The 11,429-nt window shown below is 41.3% G+C and overlaps 1 protein-coding gene across 11 annotated transcripts in view; it reads right to left on the minus strand.

The window, feature by feature from the left end:
* Positions 1 to 501: 501 nt before the first annotated feature.
* ptprt (protein tyrosine phosphatase receptor type T) overlaps positions 502 to 11,429 on the minus strand; it is a 452,792-nt gene continuing 441,864 nt past the window's right edge. For all 11 annotated transcript variants that reach the window (XM_039797954.1, XM_039797952.1, XM_039797953.1 and 8 more), the window contains 4 exons: positions 11,404 to 11,429; positions 7,966 to 8,129; positions 1,909 to 2,044; positions 502 to 932 (listed from right to left, as the gene is read on the minus strand). The exon at positions 11,404 to 11,429 is cut by the window's right edge and continues 100 nt beyond it. In XM_039797954.1, the coding sequence (XP_039653888.1) occupies positions 879 to 932; positions 1,909 to 2,044; positions 7,966 to 8,129; positions 11,404 to 11,429 (380 nt within the window). In that variant the 3' untranslated portion in view covers positions 502 to 878. The remainder of the gene's footprint in view (positions 933 to 1,908; positions 2,045 to 7,965; positions 8,130 to 11,403) is intronic.

Genomic DNA, 11,429 nt, shown 5'->3' on the forward strand with positions numbered 1-11,429 from the left:
CCATTTGTAACCCATTACGAGTATAAATAGCATTTAACATCGAGGCAATCAAGAGGCCCTCGGCCACAAGGAAATGTATCAGCTTGTGATTTCAAAGGAAAACGCCTGAAATATCAATATAAGTGTTGGTTTTTCGCTTTGATCCAGCTAACTGAATCCTCAACAGCGACATCAACAACATATTAGCTACAGTCAGCCAAACACGCTTGTTTACTTTCTAGTAATACTCTGGGATCAAATATTGGAGTCCAAAATGCAGAGTCTAGGCATCACTTGGACTTCAGCTAAATGTGAAAAATCTTCCAGTGTGCATCCAGCCTCCACAGGGAGACAACATTCAAGGCGTAGAATATATCTAAAAAGGAAATACTGTACAATAGTCACATCACAGCCCAGCAGAGAGGACAGAGAGATAGAGAAGGAAAAAAGTGGCGCTTTTTTTTTTTTAAACATCTGAATATTTTTTTTTTTCCAACACGTCATTTTTTCTTTTTTTCTTTGTACAAGCATGTAAAGTTCACAGTCTCGCTGAAGCGAACACACACATGAAAATCACCATGTATGTTTGTCCCTTTTTTACTCTTCTGTACAGGTTGTGTGTGTGTGTGTGTGTGTGTGTGTTTGTCCCAGGAACACACATTGATACACACGCGCGCACTCAAATATGCAAGCATGCCTTCTCTTATTCACATAGAAGCACATGCACACGCTCTCGAACACACACTCACGCACACATACACACAGGCACACATGCTCACAGGTTGGGTTTGGGTCAACACAAAGCAGTTTTGCACTTTGTGTGTCCCAGTGTCGCGTTGAGAATGCCAGGCAGCGTCAAACGGGGAATCAGAAAAAGCGAATTTTCAGCCCACAGCCAATCAGAAGGAGCTGAGCGCCTCCAGAGCCACTTCATAGCAGAACTTATACTGTTCCTGTGGAGGGAACAGAAGAAAAACCAAAGGTAAGTCATCCTCAAAATTATTTCACTAGCTACATGAATTACACATTGCTAACCAAAGACTAAAAAGCAATTCATTATATTTCAATTCTAAATACGTTTAAACAGCCTACATTTAAATTTCCCCGAGCACCAGCTGGTGTCGGAAAAAGCTATTCTGCACCTTCAAATGTTTGAGGTTCAGGTTAGAATTAGATGGGTGCTATGAGGGGACTGTGGGAATGTGGAAAAACACCTAAAATACTCCTTTAAAAGGTCCAGTGTGTAACGTATTTAGTTGTTCATTATCAAAATATGTGTTGCCCTTTTCACAAACCTTTTTTCATGAATATTTACCACCACCATCAATTCCAAGTATTCCCATTGGCTTGAAATTTTATATTTGCATTCGCATGAACTGGGGTAGACGCTCCATATTCATGCGCCATCTTGAAATACGTTAGCCGGTAAGGGACATACAGGACATACTGCTCCGCCTTTTCGGGTTTTCGCTGTCACATGATAAACTCACAGGTGCTGCTAATGCTGCTAATGGGTATCGTAGCTTCCCGGGCAAGTTTGAAGAAGGAAACATGGAGGACCACGCATATTCAAAATCCAAATGTCAGGAACAGGAGTCTTCTTCTTCACCCAGAAAAAGAATAGGATATTGAAAAGAGCAAGAGACCGTCTTTTTGAAGCGTGAAGGCTACCGTAGCTGTAATACGTACTTTGAACTGCGCGGTGCGAGAGAGTTGATTGCGATATCTGATCTCAACACTAGATGGGACAAATTCCTACACATTGGACCTTTAAGGCTTTCAGTTGTGATGGTTAAAGTGAGGGGAAGTAGTTAGCATTATGTCAATGAGTGTCGTCAAGAGGAGTACAGGGATGTGTGTGTGCGCGTGTGTGCGTGTGTGTGTGTGTGTGTGTGTGTGTGTGTGTGTGTGTGTATTGGGAGTCCTCACCATAGTCTCCACCATGTTAGTCTTGTTGTTCCTCAGCGTTTTGACGGTGTGGAAAACATCCACGATGTTCTGCTGCTGGATCATCTCGTTGATGCTGCAGATGGCGCAGAAGGTTCCAGAACGCCCTCCGCCGGTACTGCAGGGGAGGAGGAGGAGGAGGAGGGAGGAATTAGAAGGGGAAAGAGCAGGATGGAGGCAGGACACAAGACACTCATCATCATCAAACAACAAGACGTTCATACTGGAAACGTAGGTGTGTACACCAAAATCAACGTTCATCATCGTAAAAAGAGAGGGGGAAAAGAATACCCGGAGAGCATGAGAGTTGAACGGAAGGCAGAAAAAGGAATAGAAATAATTCAAAATAAAGGAAAGGGAGAATGTAAAAAAATAAAAGCACCTTTAGTTTTTTCAGACCAGCTGCTTTGAAGTCAGAGATGTTCGCTACGGTCTTTTACAAACAGTAAGACTTACTGTTTGCCCTGCTTTTTTCATGTGTTCATCACACTATTTAACGTTTCCTTTCAGGCATTTCTCTTTCCTCCGAGTTATTCTCCTGCGTCTGCTTTGTTGCAGCTGCTGTGTTTAGGTTAATTGTGTCAGCCTTTTTAAAAAAAAGGCGCTCGAAATCTATGAACCCTAACCTGCTGAAACTTTCAATGGGCTGTAATAAAACCTAATAAAGCAGGGTTATGAGAAGCAAGATTTGTGTGTTGTGACTGCATTTAAAGCATAGGTCCATGTTTGTTTGTATATAGGGAAAATGGTTCTGTAAATTTCAAAAAATATTCTTGCCGAACGGTAGTCTGGCTATCACCATATCAAGCTCAATCTTTTAAGATTGAACATTAGTCTGGGGAGTCTGCTCTGTATTTTCTACTGCACAAGAGGTGTGATCAACGGGAATATCGTTCTAATGACTCGGTACGCTATTGGATAGGCCTTCAACCAATCAGACCAACGATCCGGGTGACGCAGCAGCGAAAGCGGCATCAACGGGTTGCTGCCATGGAGTGCTAAGCTTCGGTGGCCGACTTGTTGAATGTAAACAAGAAGCTGCTTGGTCACTTCTTATCATCGTCATCGTGTTAAACTCGCCAATAGCATGCCAGTATGTGATTTCCCGCAAATTTGTAATGGAAGCAGGATAAATAAACGTACAGGTTTCCAACCTGAGCTGCGGGTTTACCCAGTCTAGCCGAACGGCAGGTTAGAGTGAGTTAGCTTATGTTTTATGTTTTAGTAAAATGTCAATATTCTGATTGGTTGTTGCATTTCAGACTATTTCAAAATTGCAAATCAGGTTCCGGAAAGTCAAATTTGAGAAAAATACTTTTTCAATGCTAACCGAAGTGAAACAACGATAAAAGTCGAGAAAAGGCTAAATGAGACCAAGAATGACAGGAAGTGACAGATGGGAACATGCAATACAAAGAACCCTGTCACTGCATGCTGCAAAAGAAAATGAGCTCGGCTAATGGATTGAAGATGTTTGAATACATCTGTTCATCTTAAATTGAAGATTTTTTAGACTTTATACAGAGGATAACCTGCTGTAATGGACAAGATGCAGGGATACAAACATATATGCGTGTAGGTTATATATACAGATATAGTGTGTCTGCTGGCTATGTGGCCCAATCAGCAGTCAGTGCTCTGCCAATCAGCAGTCAGACCACCCACCATGAAAAGAACTCCAGACTTTCCACGTCTCGCCTGGTTCCAGCCGAATTCCTTAAGTATTCAGACTGAATAAAACATTCAGGTACTGAGAGGTGGAGTGGCAGCCATCACAGAAACTCCCCACTGTCTACCTACTCTACATTAACAATGCCACATTTCTCTCCAATCAGGATAGCTTTGATTGTGTCAGATTAGTGCCCAATTTTCCAGGTTTCTTACTCTTGCTGACAGCTTTTAATGTAATGCTTTCAAAAGTGGTAAAGAAGGGTTAAAAAACAAACAATGGGAAAACATTTATTATTATAAAATGTGCCAGTAGACTGATGCTTGAAAAGCATTTATGCTCAGAACCTCTTAAAACCTAAAAAAATTCATGGAGGTACCCCGGGTCTTTGTTACACTGTGTTTGGATGTTAATATTTGAGTCTAAAATCTAAAATGCAAAGGCATTCCCTGTGCATGTCTTTTCTGACTTGTGCTAGTTTCCGTTTTTGTTTTTTTAGATGCTTGCTTTAATGTCAAAAGAAAGTTTTTGTTAAGGGGCATAAAAAAAGAGAACAAATAAGTTTACATCAGTGCTGTCAGATACATCTAGGAGCTAAAATACATTAATATTATTATGAACCTAATTACTGAAGTACAACCATCAAACCAAACAGAATCCAGACAGTATCAAGGCAACTGAATAACTTTCAGAGTTTCTATAGAACCGTTTCTATAGAAACAGTGAAAGTTATTCAGTTGCCTTGATGCTTGTCCATACAAGATATGTTTGGTAGCGTATTGACCTCAGTATCTGAGTGCCAACAAGTTAATGCTTTCAATCAACACAAGTACCAGCTAACTGTAAAAGAAATGCCCACAAGCATGCTACTGAAGCCACAGAAAATGTAATTTGTAAGCTATCTTTGCACCGTTAATCTCCCATTATACTGTAGATCTAAACAATGTGGCAGTTGATCTTACTGGTTAAGGTTTAGTTTAGTTCACGGACGTGCTTGAGATTTGCCGCAAGTTATTATAATACTAATACTTGGAACTGCATTAGTTCAGTATAAACTGAAGTATAAGTAAGTATAAACTGCTCCATTAGGGGTGAACACACGTAAAATGAAATGTATCTTTTTAGATAAAACAGAGTTAAGTTTTCCTTTGGGGATTTGAAGTTGGAAAAAAGGTAATAAATGGCAATATATTGCAGAATATGTTTAAAATTGTAATATCGTATTGTGGGGCCTCTGGTGATTCTCACCCCTATGCTACATGCTGTGAATATTTTAGTGATTTTTTGGGGACAAGCGCAATATTTGTGTTATTCTCCTCTATCTATAATACGCATCTATATACATTTAAATAGATAGAGCACCGACAGATTGCTGTGTTAAGTGTGCAGCTCTAACAGGTTCTTTCAGTCTGATTTGCTGAAAATGAGACATGTGTTCAGCATTAAAGACCCATCAGACTCCAACCTCCAGGACAAGTGAAGAGCAGGGTGGGAAAAAAAAAATCAATTTTCAGCAGCTACTGATTGAACCATCATGTTTCTCCTTATCTGTGGTATTACCGAGTCTGTGAAATCAATAGCTGGGGCTGATTAGCCAGTGTAGCTGTCTTTAGCCAGAAGCAGACAAAACTTGCATCTCCTTCACTCACATTTACTGGGGTTGAGTACAACAGTCAGGGTAGCAAGAAAAACAAAAAAAAACTACTATTACTAAATAATTTTGCCTTTATTTATTAGGCAGAATTACAATTTCACATGATTATTGTTTTATTGTAAAATATAGGATGCACATATAAGAACTTTTTTTAAATATCAGTCAGTTTGCTCTTTTAATTTGAAATGATGAATGATGATAACCAATTGTGTAAGCCGTTAAGCCCATGTAGTCAATAGCCATGGGTATTGATTTGAGCTGTGGGTCAAAGATGGAATATGCATCTCTGTCACTATGTGTATATACTAAGACACGGTGGGTTTAACTATTGATTATGTACACACGCATCAATAGTTGAGTTAAGATCCAGCAGTAATTTGATTTCCTACCACATGCAGTCGACACAAAGCTCTAAATATATTAACAGCATATTTTGAAACAATTTCGACTTATAAGATTCTTTGAAATTGCATTGCATTCGAACCGAGTGGGTTTTAACCACTGCAGCTTGTATTTCAAACTCTCTCTTTCACAAGGAGGTAGAAAACACGCTGAAAACCAACTAAACCTCGCAGAATCAAGAAAACATAAATCGATGCCAATTCTGACTGGCCCAATGAGCTGTGACAGAGGTGGCTGATTGGATGAGCACTAGTGATGCGGTTGAGGCAATGCTGTGTGTTATTGTTGGTGAATTTCCCTGTAATCTCTCGTCTATAGATTTTACAGCCTCTGTTTCCCCTCCTTCATTATCAGCTTCATTTGTTCTGCTCAGATATAAACTGAGCAGTGTTTGTGTACCTGCTGTGTGCAAACACACACTCATACAGTATATACACATGTGCGTGTGTGTGTATGCAATCGCAATTACTTAGGTTTGCTTAAAATAAATATTTTTTTATTTGTATTACTAATATTGGAAGTACAGTAATACGGTGCTGTTGTTTATGCCAATGCTGCAACTAACACTGCTGTTGCTGCTGCTGTAGTCTCGCATTGCCAGACCTTACTCCACAGCACTGTGCAGTAAGGTCTGGTCCTTCCACACATACATTCGAGGATAGTAGAAAAAACAACGCCTTGGGTAGTTTGCATTTTTTTTAAACCAATCATAATCGCTAAGCTCCGGACGCAGCGACGGTGGCTCTGCTAAATAGTTTCGGGAAGGAACTTGTTTTGGTGGAACATCTGCACCCCGCAAAAGAAAGCGCCACATACAATATTAAATGAAGTTAACACAGTAACGTGAGCTATTTAAATTAGCTGGATACATGGTTAAACCTCATTTGCTCTTACCAGTGTATCGCCGTGTGCATTTTTTCCGTAGCAATCCCACCGATCTGTCCCTAAACGTCCCAGTCAGAGAGGAAATGACGTAAACATATTCTTTGTAAATCTTTACAATCGTTCCCTGAAAGAACCAAGCAGGCCTGACTTGTTGCACGATCCAAATTGTCTTCAAAACGTGCCATTTTCAGCGTGTAGCTCGCTAGCACGAAGTTTGTTGATGTTTCCCGAAACCAATGGAGTTTTGCAAGGCGGGGGACATCCGGCGGAAGATCGGCGGCGACGGATGTTCGGTTGATTATTCGGTAAATGAAATGTCGTCGATCGAGACTACTGCTGTATCTTGTACTTCTTATAATTTACTACCAGAGGTGGGAGACTCGATTCGCAAATTTGAGGACTTAAGACATTACTTACATTGATAAACGACTCAACTTGAGTTTGATTTGATATTCAAGCCTTCACTTAGACGTGAGACGTGATGACTCGAAAGGACTTGCCTTTTGTATGAATGTCATACAAAGTAATATTTGCTTTTGTTCAAGATATTGAGAAGCGACATTTTGTTTTTGAACTGGGTGATTTTTCGTGCAGTGCGCCAACCTGGCAAACCTTCCAGAGCGCGTCAGACTAGCAGAAGCCAACGCAGGAGGCAGCCGTCATGGGGCGGACTATGCCAAAAATAATAAAATCTGGATTCAAGGATTATGTAGTCGATGACCGTGGTAAGAAGAGAACAGCGGTGAGCGAGTTCTGCAGCTCAAAGATCTCGGACACGACCACCACAACATCTAACTATATCCGTCACTACAAAACCCACAAAGAAAGGTACGTGCATGTGTCTTTTTAGCTAAATAACCGGCTGGTTAAACATTAGAAAGCAATATATTTTTTAACACTTATTTGTATAATTTTGAACCTACCGACTGTATGACCTGACTTGTGGCTTGCTTGACTTATAGCACTGACTCGACTCGACTTGCTTGATTCTCACCACAGTGACTTGAGACTTGCTTGTGTATATATATATATATATATATATATATATATATATATATAGTATATATACATATATAGTGTATCTACATAGACTGTATATTTCAGAAAAACAAATGTTTCTATGAATATGTGTAAAGTGAACATTTGTTTTGTCTTAGTTGTGTGTTTGTGTTATTTTATAGAAAGTGTATGTTATCATTGTTAAGAGTTTCTCAACATATTTCATATTTCACCTCAATGTCTGTCTTTCACACACACTAAGGGCACATTTGTCTTTCCATGATTCTCTGTTGATCAATCATCCCCGGTGAGCCGCACTTGTTTCAGTACTTCCAGTCCTCCTTTCACCTGATCCTACCATTTTATTTATAGAGTATATGCATCTGTGTGTGTGTGTGTGTGTGTGTGTGTGTGCACATATTCAACTTACAGGCAATGTACCACAGTCCTCCCGTCTCCTCCGTCATACTGCTCCTGCCACTTGGCCAACCTCCTGACCAACTGGAGGATAGAGCGTTTAGAGAGAGGCGTGTCCCTGTAGGCCGGCCAGCCGATGAACTGGAAGTGCTGCACCAGGCGGTAACCGTCCTGTGGCTGAAGAGAGACGTGTGTAAATAAGGATTGTCTTTTCATCACCACAATTAATGACATGAAGTGATTCCATGGGAAATGTAAAAGCGGGTAAACGTCTGAAACACCTTCCAAGTGCTGCAGCATGTGTGACACCTTAAAAACATCTCGCACAATCATGAATTCCATTGCCTGCCCTGAGAAAAGAATGTGTTTGTAGGTCTCAGTTTAGGATCAGAGGAGTTTTCTGGTTTGTCATAGTGGCGGACATCTAGAAACCTTATTGGGCCTAAATGGAAAGGCTAGCATGTCAGAATTATTTTCTTTCTCTGTCCTATTTTATTATTTTACTATTTATTCTAATTCTACCCTTTTCACATTATCTGTTCTGTGTTCTTGGTTAATGTGTGTGTTTTTGTGTTCGCACTACAGAGTATAGAGCTGGGCCATATGGAGAAAATCAAATATTTTTTTTCTTTTTCCTTTATTTAGAACAGCTGAAGAAAGACGGGAAATGGGGAGAGAGTGGGGATGACACGCAGCGAAGGGCCTTAGGTCGGATTCAGACCAGGGCCGCTGGCAAGGTCTGAGCGCATATGGGGCGCGCGTTAGCGTGAGCTAGAGGCCGCCCCGTATCACGATCATTTTGACCAAATACATCAATGTTGATATTGCGGCGATATTGTCGGGTTGACTATTGGTGTTTTCACAACATATCATTTTATTATATAATCATCAGTAATGTGGATATAATGATTAAATGGATAAAGGACAATAATAAAACAGCTACAACAGTCTGGTAGTTTCAGAAAAGTACATCACTTTACATTACAATGTAGCCTTTAAAACCAGGAAAAGACAAGAGTTGTGTCAGATAACAATATTACAATATCCTACAATTAAGACAATATCTAGCCTCTGCACTGTGGTCACCTCATGTTAAAGCGACCATTTTGGAAAGACATAAGTGTAGTCTGAAGGTTTGCTTTTTGGTTCCACCGAAGCTGGGGAACAAGTTAAATAGTGGACGGAAGGAAAGTTCCTCTCTGTTCCTGTGCTTTGTTCCTTGTTATGTGCACATCCAGCAGGATCCTAGACAAATACGATATCAGACGCAGTGTAGTCGCAGATAGAAGCTGCCACTCTTCTCGCTGCTGGTCTCATTTGGTAATGCTGTGCTAAACTGATGCATTAAGCACTTTTCATGTGTTAGAACGCTGTTGTGCTCCAATTAGTTCTTGTTTGTGAATGAATTGCCTTTGGAAATGAAGTGCTGAATGGACTCAACAAAGACGACATCTTATAATGTTTAATTCAATTTCACGGCAGACAAAATGTTTTCAGTCCTCTGGCCCCGAGGCGGTTGGCATCCACCACCCCCAAAATACCAAAACCTGCCATCACTGTCATACTGATTTACTGCTCGGCTTGCGAAACACACACACACACACACACACACACACACACACACACACACACACACACACACACACACACACACACACACACACACACACACACACACACACACACACAGATATATCTATATCTGTTTCCTCCACTTCCTCCCCTTTCTTTCCAGCATACCTGCTTTATCATCTCTCCTTCTCTTCCCTTCCTTCTCTCCCTTTAATCTATTTCCTTTTTTTTTATCTTTCTCTCCACTTCCTCCATCTCCCCTTCCAATCAACTCCTATTTCAAACTTTTAGTTTGCCTTGCTCGTTTTTCCTCCACCCCATTTCTTTCTCTGACGCAATCAATTTTCTTTCCCTTCATGACTCTTTTTGCTATCCTCCTCTTTCTATATTTCCCTTTCTCTCTCTCAAACCTTTTCGCCGCCCTGCTCTCATACACTATTTTTTTTGCCCCTCTTCATTTGATGGCTTAGTGGTCGGCGGTACAGACTCAGCTAGGTCGGAGCTGCTCGCACAGTGTGAGATGTGCTGTTGTGGCGATGATATGAGCCATTTCACGCTAGACTGGTGATGTGTTTGAGAGGGGGAGAGAGAGAGAGGGAGAGAGAGAGAGAGAGGAGAAATAGAATCTAGAGAGTAGGCTAGTGGGGAGTTCACTAAGTGCTATAGGAGCATGCCGACGACAGGGCACCGCGAGTTGTACCGTCATGGATGGGTGAGAAAATGAGATGAGAAGGGAGTAACAAGAGGAGGCAAGAGGGGAAGAAAGAAAAAGGGAAAGGAGAGACGAGATGGGAAACTGAGGAAGTGAAGGAGAGGGAGAGGTGAGAAGAGAAAAGAGGCGGGAGAAAACAAGAGGAGGAACCAGGAGACAAGGGGAGAGGATAGGTTTCAAAATGATGTGCTGTTATTGCGCCACCTCCTACCACACTGCCATTTGAGATCTCACTAAACCAGTTAGCCTGGCAGCTACAGGGTGTTAGCGGTGTAGTCGGTTTGCCACGCTATCATTTTGCCAGCTGCTCGGGGGGAAGTAAAGGTCACATGAAATGAAAAATGCACTTTATGTCGTGTTCCTCTGTGTAGCGTTCCACTATCTATTGTTATATGTCAAATATAGGTCAAGGAATGCATCATTTTGAGTATTTGTTATCTTTAACATAGGCAGATTAAAACTAAAAGTTAGGGAGGACACAAGAAAGGACCAGGAGCAACTGCAGGCTGAGAGAGTCGGTTGCAGGTACAGACCTGACTCTTCCAAAATGCCCATCAACGGGGTGTGGGGTGGGGTGGGGGGGGAGGTGGGAAACAGAAATAGTAGGAATGGTTTGCCACAGACACCAAACTAGGTCCAAACAGAACCATGTGTGCTTTCGGGGTCATTATTTTTAAAGGCCCCATATTGTAAAAAATGAGATTTCCATGTCTTTTTTTTTGCCTTTAAAAGAGCCGTCAGGACTTCTGCACGGTTGTGATGTCAAAACTACGGTATACAGTAGAAAGTGCCTCTACAGTGCCGTTACAGTCATTCCCCCACTGCAATAACGGTGCAGAGACTCTGAGAGCGCACATGCTAAAGACACGGAAACACTGACCAATCAGAGCAGACTGGGCTTTTTTCGGGAGGGGGTCTTAAAGAGACAGGCGCTAAAACAGAGCGTTTCAGACAGACAGAGGGTGAATACAGGTATATTGAGACAGACAGAATGAGGAAAATCAAGTGTTTTTTTAAACATTAAAGCATAAACGTTTTCTAGCAGAAACCCAAAATATAAGCGTGAACCTGAAAATGAGCAGAATATGGGACCTTTAAACCTTGAACCTGCTGCTGATAACAACATTCCAAACTGGTCTGGTATGTAACTGTAAAGGCTATGAGTACCCTGGCCATGTTGCAGATCCTGAAGA

Source organism: Perca fluviatilis, chromosome 4, assembly GCF_010015445.1.
Source record: "Perca fluviatilis chromosome 4, GENO_Pfluv_1.0, whole genome shotgun sequence".
NCBI classification, from domain to species: Eukaryota; Metazoa; Chordata; class Actinopteri; order Perciformes; family Percidae; genus Perca; species Perca fluviatilis.